This window comes from Hemicordylus capensis, chromosome 2 (genome assembly GCF_027244095.1).
Source record: "Hemicordylus capensis ecotype Gifberg chromosome 2, rHemCap1.1.pri, whole genome shotgun sequence".
In the NCBI taxonomy this organism is placed as follows: Eukaryota; Metazoa; Chordata; class Lepidosauria; order Squamata; family Cordylidae; genus Hemicordylus; species Hemicordylus capensis.
This window is the reverse complement of record NC_069658.1, coordinates 147395463-147414380: the sequence shown is the minus strand read 5'-3', so window position 1 is coordinate 147414380 and position 18918 is coordinate 147395463. Positions and strand designations below refer to the sequence as shown.

Here is an 18918-nt window from a genome sequence, read left to right as displayed (position 1 = left end):
CCCTGCTGCGGCTTTACGTCACTTTCAGAGAGACAAACTTTACCGGTCTGGTATGGCTGGTCAATGACAATGGCGAATATTGATGTACTGCTTTTCAACAAAGGTTCCCAAAGCGGTTTACATAGATATGAATGCACGAATGAACGAATGAAATGGCTCCCTGTCCCCAAAGGGCTCACAATCTAAAAAAAGAAACACAAGAGAGACACCAGCAACGGCCACCGGAAGGATGCTGTGCTGGGGATGGATAGGGCCAGTGGCTCTCCCCCTGCTAAATGAAGAGAATCGCCACTTTAGAAAGATGCCTCCATCTTAAAAGTGAAAAGCGGGTTGCCCTTCCAGATCTGCCCCCAAGTGGGGCCAGACGTATCTGCTTTGCCATCTCAGCCCGTGCTTTGCCTCCTTCTGCAGAAGTAAAGCAGCAAGACCTTCCAAACTGGTGTTGAGCCTTGGTGTGCAGGTTTCCTCAGGTGGTTGCTGTAGTACAGCAGCATCTTGGGCCAAGTTGGGAGCACCGACTAGAGAAAACCTGCCTCGTATCATTTTGGAGGCACACCTTTGTCGTTGCCAGAAACTGGAGCCAGCAGATTTAGGGCAGGCAGGTAGGATAGCTAGAAGAATATCTTCTGCCTTCAGCCCCCATAACTGTGCTGTGGGTAGCAGCTTGGAACTGAAAGCAGGCCTTCCTCTTTCTCAGTAGAATCAGGCTTCCTCAACCTGCGGCCCTCCAGATGTTGCTGAACTACAACTCCCAGCATACTCAGCCACCATAAATTGACTCAGCAGCTTCCTATGTTCCTATGCCTTAAGAAGAGCCTGGCTGGGTCAGGTTCAAGGCCCATGTAAACCAGCATCTCCCCCCACCCCCACAGTGGCCCACCAGATGCGTCTGGAATGTCCACAAGCAGGAGATGAAGGCATGCCCCATCTCCTGCCATCACCCCCCCTTTTTTTGTTTTGCTGTCCTAGAGAAAGCCAGTTCTCATGTTATATGGGGGATATTTTGCATATAGGGATCTAATCTCATTGCCTGTTTTCATAGGAGGAACAGCTGGCAATTCATGAATGCCGAAGTTGTAAACATAGTGACTTCATGGATGCCAAGTTCCCAGCTTTTGTTCAACTGTGTTCAGAAATCGGTGTTTTTTGCCCACATTAGTAAAGTGATCAAGTCAAATGGCCTCCACAGCAACTTGTGCTTTTCGGTTTAGTAATAAGCCAAACAGGTCCTGTCCATGTTGGTCTCCTCCCTGATTGTCCAACAAATGAGGACAACGGTGGGCCTTGTGACATGATATTGGCACAGTACAAATTATACTTTTCACAGCTTTTTACTTCTGATTGGGTCCATGGAATCACTTTTACTTCCTTCCTACCCAGATTAATCTTTGTGCCATTTTAGGTTTAGGGCAAATGTTGAAGTATTAATGTTGCATTGCTTCACTATGATCCTTGTCTTCCTCAGTTAGCAATCCTAACCAGTCCAAAGTCAGCAGAAAGTACTATTAAATGGCTCAGAATCCTAACTTGGTTTGTTTGTTTTGAATTTCACAGACCCTTTGATTTCGTGACAGCATTCAACAACCGATGGTCATTTGGCTTTGCATTTGGCTCTACTGCTGACAGATTGATGTTTCTGTTTACACAAGAATACCTGCCAACAAACTTTCCTGGCTGGGCTAAAGGTAAAATCCACAGTTAGGAAGCACCAGGGGGAAAGGAAACAGAACACTCCCTCTGTGACCTCTGATTTTGAGTTTGGCCATATTCAGGGGGGTAGCTAGGGGAGAAGGGGCCTTTTTTTGCCCCTATCCCTGGGGGGTCCCTTGGAGTGAAGGAGATAATGAAGAAAATAGGGAAGGGTGGAACTGGGGGGCCCTCAGGAGTTGGGGGGTCTGGGTTCTTTGAACCCATCTGCTCAGTTATAGCTACACCCCTGGCCATATTCATATGTTGCTTGCTCCCCTGGAGCAAGCTAGTCCCTAGACTGTTGGGCATGCTGAAGGCTGTTTCTGAGAGTACACTTCTAAGATTGCAAGGGATGACAGAATAGTTGAGTGGGGCGTTCTAGAGGAGAGATTCTCAACGTTGGGTCCCCAGATATTCTTGGATTTCAACTCCCATAATCCCCAGCCCCAGTGGACTTTGGTTGGGGATTATGGGAGTTGAAGTCCAATAACACCTGGGAACTCAACATTGAGAATCCCTGTTCTAGAGGAAGGTCAGTACTTAATCTCTCCTGCATTTGCTGATTCTCCCGGTAAACTTTGCTCCATTTGCTTTGTGGCTATTTTCCCCCACCGCTGGACATAACGGCAGCGGGGGATGAGATCCCTGGGGGGTGAGAAAGAAGCATTTGCAGGGAGAACCGGCAGGTGGAAGAAGAATTTAAATACCTGCTCTCACCAGATTTTGCCACACACCCCACATTAGTGTTGCAAGAGAAACCTGGGGTTAGCAAGTCCCTCATAATGTTTCGTTTGGAGTTCAGATGATGCAATTCCTGCATGGCATTCGATTCTATATATCTTTGCATCCATGTGTGTAAACTACTGTATGTCAATTCACTTTGAAATCATGGTCAGCTCTAGCTTCCTAACATGTGTTCACAGCAATTTATATGCAAGGATAGTCTATCTATCTATCTATCTGTCTGTCTGTCTGTCTGTCTGTCTATCATATTTTTATACTGCCTGGTATATACATCGCTAGATGGTGTTCACAAACCACCTAATGGCGCAGCGGGGAAATGACTTGCCTAGCAAGCCAGAGGTTGCTGGTTCGAATCCCCGCTGGTATGTTCCCAGACTATGGGAAACAGCTATATTGGGCAGCAGCGATATAGGAAGATGCTGAAAGGCATCATCTCATACTGCGCGGGAGGAAGCAATGGTAAACCCCTCCTGTATTCTACCAAAGACAACCACAGGGCTCTGTGGGCACCAGGAGTCAACACCGACTCGATGCTACACTTTACCTTTACTTTAGGCAGTGCTCACACTCTAAGGCTGTGCACACTAGCAGCCCTACCTGGGCTGGCACAGCCCTACCCAGGTAGGGCTACTTGTGTGGAGTGCCAGGATTGGGCCCGATCCTGGCGCTGCCCCGCCAGGTAGCCTCCATTGGTGACTGGGCTTTTACTGGGCTAGAAGGGCTCAAGCACACACTTCTGTCTCAGTCTCTGCAGTCGTGTGCATGCTCAGGCTGCCAGGAGCGTGCCAAGAGCTCCCAGCAATGTGGGAATTTCTGGTAGGCATGCCTGTTAGGGATGTGCATGGAACCGGTTGGCCCAGTTTGGTTCGAGTCCGGATCGGACTTGAACCTGACTGGACCAGTGCGGTCCGGCACCCCTTCAAACCCCCCTGGTCCGGTCTGGGGGGGGTTCGTGAATATTTTTTAATATATATATTTTTAACCTCTAGCCCCTTCGAGGGGCTTCTTCTAGACCATGGGGGAGTCCATGAAGTTTCCTCCTCCCCCTGCCAGCCTCACTCATCACCGCCACGGCCCGTTCAGCTGCATTTTCTGGCCCGTTCGGGCCTCTGTAAGTTGGTGCAGCGGCCATTTTGCCTGCCGCCACACATGCACAAATGGCCTCTGCGAGGCCTGGCATGGCCCAGGGTTTCGTAGAGGCCATTTGCGCATGCGCAGCAGCTATTTAAATTTTTTGTTTTTTAAAAAAATGGCCACCGTGCATGCGCAAATGGCCTCTGCAAGGCCCTGGGCCATGACAAACCTCGCAGAGGCCATTTGCACATGCACGGCGGTGGGCAAAATGGTCGCCGTGCCAACTTACAGAGGCCCAAACATGCCAGAAAATGCAGTCGAATGGGCCGTGGCATTGATGAGTGAGACCGGTGGGGGTGGTGGAACCTTCGTGGACCCCTCCCCCCGCAGCCTAGAAGAAGCCTCCTGAAGGGGCTAAAGGTTTTTTAAAAAAATCTTTTGAAAAAATTGCAAACCCTCTAAACCGTTGGGGTGGGGGGCAGTTGGTCCAAGTTCAGACCGAACTGGAAGGGGTTCAGTTCGACCCTGAACCATCGAACTGAACCGTTTTGACGTCGAACAGGTTCGGGGTCGAACCTGTTCGCACATCACTAATGCCTGGTAGGCATTTCTTCATGTATAATCATGTATTTTCCTCATTCTGAGAAAGCAGACCGCAAAGTAATTTTAACTCTGGCAACTCCAGATTGGGCTTGGGAAAATGTGTTTGTTGCATACATGAATCAGAGATCAAGCCATGTTAGATTGGAAACCTACAGACTAAAACATCAAATGTGGAACAGAACTGTGCAGAAAATATTACAGTACAAATAGCAGCCTGACAATGTAAAACATCAAACATGTGGCAGTAGTACAAGCAATGAATGTGTTCTTATTGACTTTAGAATGTATTATTCCTTTTCTTATACAGGCCCTCAGTTCAAAAGCTTATGAAACCTGTTGGAACTCTTTCCTAATCCTTAATCTGCTTGAATGGAAAAGGAGCAGAAACCATGTCAGGAGAAGGAAAATCTATCCAGCTGGTCTTATTTCTGAACTAGGATTTCGGCTGTCTTAGCAAAGTGCAGTTTATCACAGGAGTGTGAAAGATTCTCAGTGAGCATCACACTCAGTGAGTGTGAAAGATGCTCAGTATTTCTTTTCCCTAGCGTCTAGGAAAATAAATCCTTCAAGATGGAAACCAGTGCTCAGAGCACAACCCCTGCAAGTGACCTCTAATAGTTGTCCTTTGGGAAATGCTAGACCTCAGTATGGAGTCACAACGGTTTCTAGAGCTGCTGGAAAACAGAATAAAAACACATTCACTTGCTTTCTTTTTCTTTTGCAGTATTTTTCCTCCTGTTGGTAGCCATTGAAGTGGGCTTGTCCTCATATCCTTTCTTTGTCTGTCTTTCAACAAGTAACAAGATTATAGGAGCAACGTTAGGATTCCTTTACACAGCGACTTGGTGAGCAGAGCATTCATCAGTGATACTAGGTGCCACTCACAGGAATGGCGGGATTGTGGGAGACTGAAACCTGAGGGATCAGTTCAGGTGATATTTTATCCAGCAGCTCAACCACATGGGATAAGGTTGTGTGCACCCTGTGAGTGTGTACAACTTTCCCCCCTCCTGATGTGCTGGGGCACCTTTCCCTGTTCGTGTGTGTGTGAGCGAGAGGGTAGTTCATCCAAATTGTTTCTCTAGTCAGACAACATCCCCTTCCTCCATGATTAAAGAATGGTGTCCTGGGAGAGGGGATGAATGTGCACACTCATATACATCCCCCCCCCAGCCCCTAGCCATGAGAGAACCTAGGGCATCTGTGAACCTTAAGAGCACCCAAGGGCATCTGTGAAACCTAAATGTATTGCTAGATGTTGCTGCTGCTCAGGATGAGAAGAGGTTATTGTGTGCTGGCAACTTCCACTCCTCCCTGGGAGCATGGGGGAAATCAAAGGCGGTGTGGGGGGGCGGGGGAGTTTTCCATCCGCTTCAGCTCTCTCTGCCCATTCTGGTGGAAAGTGTTGGGGTATAGATGGTTTGAGTCTCCATGTAAGAAGTGTAGCTCAAGGTCATAGTGAGAGAATCAAGTAACATTAGGAGGAAGTCTCTGAGAACACAGGAAGCAGATGTTAGGGCTGTTCTTGTTTGTTTGTTTTCTCAAATGTGTAGACTGCCCCAAACTTCCATCTCTGGGCAGTTTACAACAACATAAAATACATTAAAAATGAAAACTTTAAAACAATTAAAAAACCACTGTCAAATTAAAAGGCTTGGGTGAAAAAAAAAACCCGAGACTTTGGGGGCTTTTAAAAAGTTGTCAGGGATGGAGAGGCTCTTATTTCAGCAGGGAGTGTATTCCAGAGTCTTGGGGTGGCAACAGAGAAATCCGGTCCCTGCATACCCACCAGAGACGAATTGATGGCGAACTGGTGGCGCTCTGCAGACGAACCTTACCATATGATCTCAGTGGGTGGTGGGGCTCCTGGCGAAGAAGGTGTTATCTTTTCTTGTTGAGGGATGTGAGGAGAAACATTAAACCCTCACACACCAAAGTGTGCTCTGGTGGTAAAGAAGTTAGCCAAAGAGATTATCTGGAGACAGTTGGTTGAGTTAAAAAAACCAAAGATATATTAAGAAACTAAAACATCACATACTGAGAGAGACATAGAACAACATACCCAAACAGGCACCTTTAAAAACAACTGATAAATTCTAACTGATTCTGATCAAGAGAGAGACCTATTAACGTAACTCATCCTGCCTTTAGTGGCCAGAAGAGGTTACTGCAGTGCTAAGAGTCAGTGCTGTAGAATTCTCACTTCTAACAGTTCTCACGTTAGGCACTAGATAGCTGAATTACACGCTCCCAATTGGCCATCATAAAAATTCTACCAGCAAGGTAGGAGGAGAGGAAAATGATAGTCAGTAAACTGGGTAAAGACGTGGGAGGTGCGGTGAGTGCTTTCCCTTTACGAGGGTAAAGGGAAAGGACTCTGGAGCTGGGTACAAGTTCTGAGCTTGCCATTGCCACCTGCCTCTGTATCCAGCTCAGAGGTGATAGTTTCCCTCTTCTCCTGCTTTGTTTGTAGAGTTCTCATGGCCAATCAGGAGCGTGCATGGCTTCCAATTTAGTGTAAGAGGTTTCTCCTACCTCAATACCCATTGCAAGAACAGCCCGACTCGTTCCCTGACCTTGTAATTGCGTTCTTGCCAGTGAAGATCTGGCTCTATGCAGAATGTTGATGGGATACTATTTGGGTGGGAGGGGTGCCCATGTGGATCTAGTTTGAGGACTGTGATGTGAGGGTTTTGCATGAGATCTGGATTAACAATAGCTCCAGGTACATTTACTGTGATTACTACCATTTTAGGAACTTAATAACGTCTTTATTTTTTGCAGGTTGATAGTCATGGTCCTAGATATGAAGTGCCCCCAGGGACAGGTAAGTGAATATATGTAATTATGACAATCATGAATACTGTGGGCTCCAGACTTAATCTGCAAGTACGTGATACAGCCTGTAACAACTTGTAAATGCCATGTACATGGACATAGAAAGGTGGGATGAAATGTAATTAATAAAATATTTTAAGAATAACCATGAATATTGCTTTGAATATTAGAGATTTTATTTCGCCTGTGGTCAATAACAAGCTTTACTGCATCAAGCTGGTTTGGGGGTCATACGTACCCCAAGAAAGCCTTAACATAAAATACCTGGGGATTTATTTATTTGATTTTTATACCGCTAACGCCCTTCCAAAATGGCTCCAAATTTTTCTAAAATTTTTAAATGGATATTAAAAATGATGTTTATTGAGAACTTTCCTTTTCATTACATATGACATAATTATAACAGTTTGAGAAATATATCAGTGCAGTGATCATGAGTTGTGAATTACCTCTAATAGAAATAGCAACTTTTACAGAACTTAGATGCTACAGTTTCCTTCCGGGACTACTCTTTGGCCATGTGCCTTCCCTTTTTGGCTTGTGAGAAGTGGCAAAACATGACTAGCTTTCTGGACTCTAAGGTCATTCACATGACCAAAGTGGTTGGGGCCGAGGAGCACTGGTGGGAAGGCAGGAGCCTACCTCACTCCCCCCCCACAATCTGAGCCTGAACAGGGCTCCACCCCTCCCGCAGCCAGACAAGCAGTGCGGCAGCAACTGGCACGGAGATTGAGAGGCCGGGGAAAGGAAGCTGGGCCGCCAGATATCCCAAAATGCAGTGCACAAGCAACACGGTGCATTAGGATACCTCCTTGCTGCTGGGCCTCTCCTTCCCCTGGCCTCTATAGCCAAGATGTCTGCTGGCAGCCCAAATACCCATACAACTGCAGGTAAGGTAGGCACACACTTGTTTTCCTACCTCACTGTAAGCCCGGGTTTAGAAGCAGGGCTACCAGGGGGAATAGTGGTGGGATCAGGAGTGATCCCAGCACTTCGCATGACCGGGCCAACCTGGGGTAGCCCTGCCCTACCCCCATAGGGCTGGTCATATGAATGTCTTCTCTGTTTGTTATTCAGAAGCATTAGGAAACAGCCGACCCAGCTAGCAATTCAACTAGCTTTTACAATGTGGCTTACAGGAACATATCTTAGTTCTATCCCCCCCCCCCAAATGTGTGGCATCTAAAGTATTAAGATGAATTCACCCACTGATTAGCTCAGTCTTCATTTGTCTTTCTCTGGACTCACTGAGGTGAGGGCAACCCTCAACAATCCATTTTGCAAACCGCTTTCTTTGAACAAGGAAAAGGAGTAATGGCTGACAGTCTGTGGCTGACAGATGCCATTAAATCTGGCCATGGGCTGAGGTTTGAGGTTGCAGGTTGCTTGCAAACATTTGCAGATGGAGTCAAAATGACCCCCCCCCAAAAAAAACCAGAATTAGAAAATATTGTTCAACATTAATTTTGCAAGTAGTTGTGATGGAAAAACCACTTTTGCTGGGTCACAGGGAAGATTCTAAGTGGGGGGGGAACACAGCTTCCCAGAGCTGCTCCATCCCCTAAGGGGAATATCTTACAGTGCTTGCACATCAAGTCTCCCATTCATATGCAACTGGGGTGGGCCCTGCTTAGCTAAGGGGACAAGTCATGCTTACTACCACAAGACCAGCTGTCCTCTCTTTATTTAAAAGTTTAAATAATTCAGGTTTACAAAGGCATTTTGTAAACTTGTGGGATACTAAAGGAAAAGGTAAAGTATGCTGTGAAGTCGATTTCGACTCCTGCTGCTCACAGAGCCCCGTGGTTTTCTTTGGTAGAATACAGGAGGGGTTTACCATTGTCTCTTCCTGCACAGTATGAGATGATGCCTTTCAGTACCTTTCTATATTTTTGCTGCTCGATATAGTACCAGCGGGGATTCGCTAACCCCTAAAATGGTTTGTAGTTAATACTAAGAAAAGTGCCTGTTTTAATGGTTAGTGCTGGACTAGGACCGGGGAGACCTGCGTTCAAATCCCCATTCAGCCATGAAACTAGCTGGGTGACTCTGGGCCAGTCACTTCTCTCTCAGCCCAACCTACTTCACAGGGTTGTTGTGAAAGAGAAACTCAAGTATGTAGTACACTGCTCTGGGCTCCTTGGAGGAAGAGCGGGATATAAATGTAAAAATAATAAATAATAATAATATTGTTCCATTATGGGCATGTCCATTGCTCTTGATGGGTTGATATACTGTGAAGCTGGGAGAGTAGAAAGTATTCTGGGGAAAGATGCTTGATGTTTGTTTGTTTGTTTTTTAAAACGTGTATTTATTTTGTTAATATCATGGATTACTCCTAAATGTTTTGAATGTTTCTGGACTGAAAGGTGGATTATGAATATAAAAATTGAATAAAATAAAGACAGGCTTCATCCACAGGAGCGTCATGGGAAGACAGCTGTGTTAGTCCCTGTCTGTTGTGTGGCCCTTTGCAGGACTTGCACAGAGTGAAGTTTCTCATCTCTGAATATGGGTAGGTGAATGGCATCAGAAATGCTGCACCACCAACTCATTCTCCCAAATATGTCATTTGGACATGCCCATGTTTACCACTTCCTGGTATGTACTCATCCTGTAGAAAATCAAGAACTTTGCTCTGTGTGTGTGTGTGTGTGATATGGGGAATGGAGAGAGAGGTGGCCCATGGAGAGTCCATTCAGTCAAAAAGCGTGTATGTTCAGATATGTTCAGACAGGAGACAAGACTGAGGCAATGATTCAAGAGAATCAGGTATCCAAAACAGCAGGCAGATTGTCAGGACCATGGACAGGGCACAAGGGAGCTGGATGTGGTTATAGCCAAGCCCAAACTAAACAAGGGAGATAGTTGTAAGTCTCCTCATGATTTTAGTCTCTTTAATGAAAAGTTGCAGGAGACTCTATGGGCAGAGGAATGGTGTGGGAGAGGGGAGAGGGCCTGCATAAGCCATTTCTCCATTTTTCCATTTCTCGCTTCTACTCAAAGCCACCCCCCACCCCCCAAGGTTCCCACCTATAGAGGCTGTTCATATGCGCAGCCAAGACTGGGCTAAGGCAGCCAAGCTTGCTCTTGGCTACGCGTGTGAACCACCTGGATCACAGCTGATCCTGGCGGCACTTTGGCAGCAACCCGCCTGCTGAGCCAGCCTCCTAAATGGGTTTAAGGGAGTGAGCGCTTCCTTAGCCCTGCTTTCTCAATCGTTAGCAGCACCTGCTGCTTTTAGCTGGCGCTTTAGCAGTGATGGGCACCCGCCCGTCTCAGGGATCCCCCACAATGCACTGTGCTAATTAAAGCAGACAAACATTGGCAAACAGCAGTAAAAGCAGACCCCCCCATTTACTACCTTTACTACAACTATGAATATTTGTATACCACTTTTCAGCAAAAAATCATAGGCGTAGGGTCCATTGGACAAGGGAAGGCAAATGTCCCTGGGCCTGGAGGGTCAGAGGGCCCACAAGCAGAGGCTTCCCGGGGGGTCTCTGACAACTTGCCGCGGCCAACTCGCTGTGGCCAACTGGACATGGCCAACTCACCACCGGTCAATTGGATGCGGCCAACTCACTGCAGGGAACAACACAACTCCCCCTTGCAAGCCCGTCCTGTCACTTTGGCTTTTGATCCGGAGGGCACAAGCGGGAGGGAGGCGAGAGGAAGCTAATTTCCACCTACCACCCACCAAAGCATGTTTTTCACGTTCTGCAGTGGAAGGAAGAATCTCTCTGCATTCCTACCTGTGGGGTTGTGCCTCATGGGAAGTGAAATGTCAGGTGTGAAGCATGCACCAGAGCTTTAGAGCAAACAAACTGCCATTTCCCTCCTCATATTGCCCCTTTGCTGGTCTCCCCAAAGCAGCAGCAGACCTTTCTGCTGAGTTCTCTTATTAAAGCAGACTACCTCACGTGTATCCTAGGGATATTAACAGAACACTTGGGGCATCTGGTGTGTAGTTGGATTTTATTAGCAAAACTCTTCGGAGATTTCCTGGCCAAGGTGTGTGTGCATGTTGTATTGTTTTTTTGTTTTTAATTCTCTGCAGGAAAGTACCACTCACTGCACCCTATGGCCCAGCATAAAACTGCTTACATGGCAGAAAAGATCTCAATATGCCATGCCAATCATTCACTCTGTAGGATTGTACAGACTGTTAGGCTTTCATCTATTAATTTATTTTTGCATGAACAAGAGACTGGGCTGTAGTCTGGACTGCATTATCCGCATGTTGAAAACTGACATACTGTATTTCCTAACACCCTCCCCATATAGAACACAGCCTCTGGTTGGACATTGTGGGGCTTCAAAATAACCATGGAGTTGTCAAAACATGCTTGTATTTTAGGTGTGGTGTTAGACTGTCTTGAGAAGCTCTCTGCATTCCTACATGTGGGGTTGTACCTCATTAGAATTGAAATGTCTGGAGCAGATCAATTTCCCCACTCTGTTTCTGGGCCCAGCCCTGTACAACTGCCAGAGCCTGGATAAGTGTATACATGCTCAGGCTTCTAGATGTCTACAAGTCCACAGTATAATTGTTACTGAACAGTATTATGACCAGAACACCATATTGGATCAAAATAGCCCCTTTTTAATATTTGTCACCAGTCTGAACTATTTATCACCTCTGGAGAGGTTCTGTGTAAGAAAACTCCATTGTGTGTAAAAGGTTTTGCAAGCTTTCTCTCAGGGTGGTGGTGGAGGGGAGGGCTGGCTTCCTCTCACCTCCCTCATGCTTGTCCCCTCTCAATTGAAAGCCAAAGCGACAGGTCGGGCTTGTGGGGGTGAGTTGCGTTGTTCCCTGTGGGAGTTGTCCCTGCGGTGTGTTGGCCGCATCCAATTGGCCGTGGCCAGTTGGCTACGGAGAGTTGGCTGCGGCCAGTTGGCCATGGTGAGCTGTCCCATTCCCCTCCTGGGGGGCCTCCCAATGATCTGGGGGACCGCCCGGCCAATATTTCTCACATTAGAGCTGAATAGTTAGAGCCCAGGAGATGCGCACATGCATCTGCTCCCTTTCTCTTCTGCAGCAGTGGGGAGGGAGGGAGGGCACAAGAAGCTGGTGTGGCTCTTTCTGTTTGGAGGACACAAAGCGGCGGCTCCACTGGCAACCATGCAGGGCTTGGTAAGGGCTGCATTTCCCGCCTCCCTACTGAATGGAAGTGCTGTTTTGTAAAGCGCCCTTGGATTTACCATCCCTGGACAGCACGACGGAGAGGAGGAAAAGGCAAGAGGGTCGCGCCACCCCTTGCATCTGACATCAGATGCAGGGGGCGTGGTTTGGGGCTCTGGGATGTGCACGCATGATAGGGGCCCCCTTCCTGCTCTTTGGCCCCAGGGAAGCTTGCTACACCCCAAATAATAAATAAATAAGATGGTTCCCTGCCCCCAATGGGTTCACGAAAATGGTGCTTAAGTTACCCACATCCCAAGCAGTAATATAAGCAACTGTTCAGCAATCTAAACTGAATAGTAAACTATTATGTGTATCTATTCATGCATCATTCTGAGACTGATTCTATTTTTAGCCTACTTTCCAGTAAGCTTATGAGATCACCCGGCATTCTGTGTGTGTGTGTGTGTGTGTGTGTGTGTGTGTGTGTCCCCGCTTTCAACTTTGCAATGCCTGGATCAATATGAACCAAATTGCGTACAGTTGTAGGGACACACAGGGACACCTCAATGGTAAAGTTTGTGATTGTCATCCACCCCGATCCAAGATGGTGGACGTGTAAACGTTTGAGGTGCAAGTGAGCTAACTTGTGAACCGTCTAACCTACTTGAACCAAACTTGCTATAGTTGTAGAGATACATAGGGATGCCCAAATGGCATGGTGTGTGATGATGTCATCCTCTCCAGTTCAAGATGGTGGCCGCATGAACATCTGAGGTGCATGCGGGCTAATTTGTTGACTGTCTCACCTATTTGAACCAAATTGGGTTCAGTTGCAGTGAGTGACACACAGCGACACCACAATGGCATAGCTTGTGATGATGTCATCCACGCCGTTTCAAGATGGTGGACGTGTATACCTTTGAGACTCAAGTGGCCTAACTTGTGAACCGCTTAACTGATTTGAACCAAATTTGCTGCAGCTGTAGGGACACATAGGGACATCTCCATGGCATAGTTTGTGATGAAGTCATCTACCCCAATTCAAGATGGTGGACACATGCACATTTGAGGTGCAAGTGGGCTAACTTGTGGACTGTCTAAGTGATTTGAACCAGATTACTTATAGTTGTAGTGAGTGACACACAGGGACACCTCAATGGCGTAGTTTGTGATGATGTCATCTACCCTGATTCAAGATGGCAGAAGCTTAAACCTTTGAGGCACAAGTGCACTAACTTGTGGACAGGCTAACCAATTTGAACCAAATTCACTACAGCTGAATGGACACATAGGCATGCCTCAATTGTGTAGATTGTGATGATGTCATCCACCTCGATCCAAGATGGTGGATGCATAAACTTTTGAGGTGCAAGTGCACTAACTTGAGGACTGTCTAACTGATTCGAACCAAATTTGGAACAGCGTTAGTGAGTGACACACAGGGACACCTCAATGGTGCAGTTTGTGATGATGACATCCACCCCAATCCAAGATAGTGGACATGTGAACATCTGAGGTGCAAGAGATCTAACTTGTGGACCTCCATTTGCACCAAATTTAGTCCAGATGGATAGACAGTGAAAGGAAAGTAAGCTTATTAGTTCTTACTAGAATAACTTGTGGGTTTTTTTGTTAACTTCAGCATAAACAATTTGCTTCTATAGCAGCGTTTCTTAACCTTGGGTCCCCAGATGTTGTTGGACTACAACTCCCATCATCCCCAGCCATGGCCTTTGTGGCTGGGGATGATGGGAGCTGTAGTCCAACAACATCTGGGGACCCAAGGTTAAGAAACCCTGTTCTATAGCATCCCAAAGCCATAGCTCAGTTGCAGTTTAGCTATTCACATTTTTTACTCCATCCTTTCTGTCTTGTCTCACTGTGTCACAGGAAAATAAAAAATAAAAAAATGAAATCCTGTGGTTATCCCTTGCAAGTAGGGCTTATCTGAAGGCAGTATTCACCAGAGACCAAGCTACACATTATAACCCAGCCCTGCAAAGCATCCTTGGAAGGGAATGATTTGAAGTAAAGCAGCAAGCAGGAGGGAGTGCTTAACTCTCCACTTGCCTATCATTTTCTTCCTCTCCTCCAAACTGGCAGGTGCAAAAGTGGCTGTGGGGAAGAGTTAAGCACCTTGCCCTTCTCCCCTGCAAAGAACTGTTGCAAAACTCTTTGCAAGTGTAGAAGAAGTTGTCAGCGCCGAGGCTTATCAGCCAGTAACCTCTTTTGAACATCTCTGCTCAGCTGTGAAATCTGTGAATTGGAATATTCATATCCAGCAGTAGCCAAGATTATGTCATTATGCATGTTGGCTGAAGAAGAAAATGCCTTTGAGCATGGTACTCTTTTTCTCTACACTAAAGAAACACAAGCTGTCGTTAGGAACGCTTCTTGGGACAGGGTGCATAGCTTTTAGAAAGAGGAGCACAGAAAAATGAGCACAGCAGAACTTGTGGGATGTAAAGGTGTACAGGGAAGGTGTGCAGACACCTTTGATAATTCTGGTTTTTGTGCACAGCTTATTGGAGCGTATGAAGATTATATTATATATTGGCCTTCCTTGCTGTGCCAGACGTTCCTGCTGGGCCGATTCCTTCACATCCTTGTGAAAGCATTAACAGCCAACTGTAGGCAAGATACTATAAATGTGAGTAGTTTTGATAAGTGTATTTATACAATATGTCTGTCTATCTATCTGTCTATCACTCAGTAACCCTTATCTTGGCTGCCTCGGACTGTAGCTTCCTGCACAGTAAGACTGTGTCCCACAACTTTAAAACTGTGAGAAGCAATACGACGTTGTGTGAAATAATTTTTGAAAAATGTGACAGTCTCTACCCTTTCATCCCTGCATCTCCTCCCAAAATCTAAAGTCAGCACTCTTTATGCCTCCTTTCTCTCTCCCTTCTTTAACCCTTCCCCGTGCAGTCTCTTCAGTTTTCTCATACTTTTCGCCAAAGAATTCCAGATCATACAAACATCCAAAATTGCTATATAAAACTGTGTAACTGCTTCCAAAACAGGAGCCCACTTGATAGTCCCCTTGATTTCAAAGGATAAGTCCCTACACTATTCATGATGGGGCTCAGTGTCCCATCCTGCTTCTTATCACAGCAGCTTCTTAAAAAGTAGATTAAAAATAGCATATCTGATTTCCTTAATTAGAACTGTGTGGATGAGCCTGTATTGTCTTGGAACTGTGAAGTGATAATATGCAACTGTTCCCTTCTCCACCCCCACAGGAGGAGACGTTGCTCCTGGAGGTACATCAGGCTCAGCACGTCCAGCAACTGATGAGAAAGCCTCCAGTGGAGTAAGGGTCACTCTTTTCTTGGGGTACTTTCCCTTTCAAACGGAAAAAGGACATTTCAGTGTTTTCATATCAGAACAGATGATTATGCCCAACTGAGAATACTCTCCTTACACCTGGGAGGAGAGATCGGTCAAACTCATTCACCACAGAATAGCCAAGTTGAGTAAAAGAGCTACCATTGCTTGTCAGGGATGGATCAGTTTTACTTGCCCTCAAGAGCCAATGCAGAAGTAGATTAGTAAAAGCTGGGACACATTGACCCTTCACATCTTTCCTCTTGTCCCTGTGTTTCAGAATTGTGTTGTTGCATAGTTACCCTCTCCCTCCCATCTAGAAGGAGAAAGGCATTCACACATCAGTTAACCCAGGAGTGCCTAAGCTTTTTAGTCTTCACATCCTGTTGAACTACAACTCCTATCATCCCCAGCCACAATAACTGTTGCTGAGGATAATGGGATTTGTAGTCCAACAATATCTGGGGACTCAAGGTTGGGAACTCCTGAGTTAATACACTGAGGAATGGGTAGATATTAAACTATCCATGATGTTGTAAGGGTTGTTGTAAGGATGACTGTTTATATACGTGAAAACATGTCAATGCTCTATGTAATAACTGGTTTCTCTTGCCTTTTAAAATTATGAGGAAGGAAGAAGGTTCCCTTCCAGTAGCATTTGGAACAACCAGTATGCTTTGGAGCATCCTTCCTTTATTGTCATCTTACTCTTCCATATTGTTCATTTTTGGTCTACAAGCAGGCAGTCTCAGAAATCCTGGATTCGAAGGAAGATATATGCATGGGACCCTTACTTTCGCTTCCCAAGCAGAATGATCACCACAGCTGTGGTCATCCTAATATGCCTTTATATGGTAAGTAAAGGACCTGCAGAGCATGATTCTCTGAGCAAGGAAAGAACTGCTCTTCCTATAGAGACTAAAGTACCTGCTGCTGACTCATAAGCATTCTAATTATGGCATTGCATGAACCGAGAGCATGAATGCTCTCTGTTGGACAAGAGGTTTTCCTAGAACCTTGTAGGAGGTCAGATGAAATTAGGAGTGTGCACGGAACTGCTCTGGGCGGTTCAGTTTGAATTAGAACTGAATTGCCGGTCTGTGAGTTGTCCCCACCAGTTCGTTAGAACTGGCCGGGGGTCCGGTTTGTGCGCTAGAACCAGGTGGGCTGGTGCAACCTGGTTCGACATACTTGCAAAGGGGAATCCAGTAAGGGTTCCCCCATTACAAGCAAAGGGGGAACCCTGTGGGATTGAAAATGGTGAGTGGAAGGTCACCTTATGCGTGACGACAGCACCTCAGTGGCAGCAGGTCAGTGGCGGCTCCCCTAGGCCCTACTGGTGCTCCCCCCTCCCATCAGCATAGGCCAGTGGGGGCCCTGTTTGGGCCTCTGCGCAAGCGCAGAGACTGTTAGAATGGCATTTGTGTTAGATTTGAACCGGTTTTGCACACCCCTAGATGAAATAATGCATGTCCAATTATTGAAGCTAATGGGGAGGTGTCTGGCACCACATTCTAGTCTTTAATTTATCCCAAATTTTCAACAATGTATCGAAAATCAAACAATAACTGCTGTTAATAGTTTATCTTCTTCACAAGACCATCTTTATAGAGCCCTACTGTGAGCAATCTGTTGATATCTCAATACTGCTAATTCTCCCCAATAAAGACAATGGCTAACATGCAGTCTAACAAAGTGATGGGGCTTTCTGGGAAACATCAGTGCTGCTGCCGAGTTCCCAGCCATTGGCCAAATTCATCAGCAGCACTGATGCCTCCCACCTAGCTATTGTGCACCCTTAGTCTAGATGTCAGCAGGAGTGGCCTATACAGGCAGAGCTGGGGGTCAGAAATAAGCTGCAGGTATGGCTCAGTCCTGCCCTCCTCTCCCCACTCTGGCCCCTCACTCGGCCTCGTTTTGCTCATTATCCGTTCAGTTTCCCAACCAGGTGAATAAGCAGCCCACACGCCGAGGGTTAATTTGATGGTGGATGAACTGAGACAGAGTGAGGTGGCTGGGGTGGGGAGAGGAGAGCAGGAATGAAATGCACCTGCACCTGCAGCTTGTTTATTCTCCTCCCCCCCCGCCCCAATATGGGCCAGTGTTATTAGTAGAATCTTGTATACTATTCAGTAAAGGTAAAGTGTGCCTTCGAGTCGATTTTGACTTCTGGCGCCTACAGAGCCCTGTGGTTGTCTTTGGTAGAATACAAGAGGGGGGTTACCATTGGCTGCTTCCACACAGTATGAGTTGATGCCTTTCAGCATCTTCCTATATCGCTGCTTCCTGATATAGGTGTTTCCCATAGTCTGGGGAACATACCAGCGGGGATTCGAACCAGCAACCTTCTGCTTGTTAGTCAAGCATAAATTTTAGTTACTTCTAAATATATTAATACCTTGATAGATTGTTTTATCTTGTTGCATTCTTTTGAGATATTCAAGACCACTACTACTGTTTTCTTCTATTTGTCCTCTAGTTCATTTCTGCTGAATATATGCTGTCCATGCTTATTATACGGCAACTCAAAGATTTGAAATCCATTTTGGAGGAACTTGTCTCTCATACCAACGCATCGCAAGAAATGGAATCCTTTCTCATTGGCATGGAAGAATTTAATAATGTCACAGAAGGTACAGGCATGCTATCATATGTGATTCTAAATCTCGTATAAAATGTTCATGTGGGTTGTTGGGTGTGCCTTGAACTAAAATGTGGCTTTTTAAGCTTTATATGATACTGAAATTAATACCTTCTTCTAGCTAAAAATTCCTTGAGCTAAGTCAGCCAAAGTTTGGATATATGGTCTTGTTATCTTTGAGATCAGAAATGTTATGTTGCTTGCCAGTGGGCAACACAGTTGTTCTTTTATATCCTTCCTTTCCCCCTTTTACACATTTATGCATTCAAATATCCTCCTTAATACATACATGCACTCCAGTTTCTCTCACCTTTACTGGCACTAGAGAGGAGGTGGCTAATGGAAATGGAATGGGGGAGTATTTCACCTTTCCCTTCACCTTTCCCTTCATGCTGCTTTTCATGCTGGGAAACCCTCAGGACCAGTGTTCTCTCTAATTTTTTCCCCCCATTTGTGTGTGAAATGAGTTTTGTTCTGGATGGCACTGTCAAGGCGATGTTTGTGCATGAGCATTCAGAGTGGGGCCTTCCTGAGCCAACCTGAGTGGGATCTAAAGTTAAATGAGCAGACACACACAAAAATGTGTGAGTGCATGCACATGCACACTCCTTAGAGGGAACACTGGTCAGGACCAAGGTCCTGCTTGCGTCTCTCACAAATTTCACATCTGGGTGGTTAATGGAACTTCCCTGGGGTGACTGGTGAACACCCCTAAATTTGTGTTTGGGCTTGCGTGGGGAAATTAGCTCAGAAAGGAACAGTTCCATGTCAGATTAAATTTACACAAAGTTGTGCCTGGACTGAGGCAAAGTTGAAATTTCAAATATCAGAAGAAAGTTTTTATTGGAGGGGGGGGGTACAGTGGAAAGAA

The 18918-nt window shown here is 46.0% G+C and overlaps 1 protein-coding gene across 2 annotated transcripts in view; it reads left to right on the top strand.

Annotated features, from left to right (window-relative positions):
• The window catches only part of LOC128342396 (stimulated by retinoic acid gene 6 protein-like), a 57444-nt gene that overhangs the window by 22370 nt on the left and 16156 nt on the right, over positions 1-18918 (top strand). Inside the window, exons 4-10 of one of the 2 annotated variants that reach the window (XM_053289658.1) lie at positions 1555-1685; positions 4835-4955; positions 6895-6937; positions 14598-14726; positions 15322-15392; positions 16149-16260; positions 17886-18039. In XM_053289658.1, coding sequence (XP_053145633.1) covers positions 1555-1685; positions 4835-4955; positions 6895-6937; positions 14598-14726; positions 15322-15392; positions 16149-16260; positions 17886-18039 — 761 coding nt within the window. Of the gene's footprint in view, positions 1-1554; positions 1686-4834; positions 4956-6894; positions 6938-14597; positions 14727-15321; positions 15393-16145; positions 16261-17885; positions 18040-18918 lie in introns of both variants that reach the window. The other variant, XM_053289657.1, reaches the window with a different exon arrangement.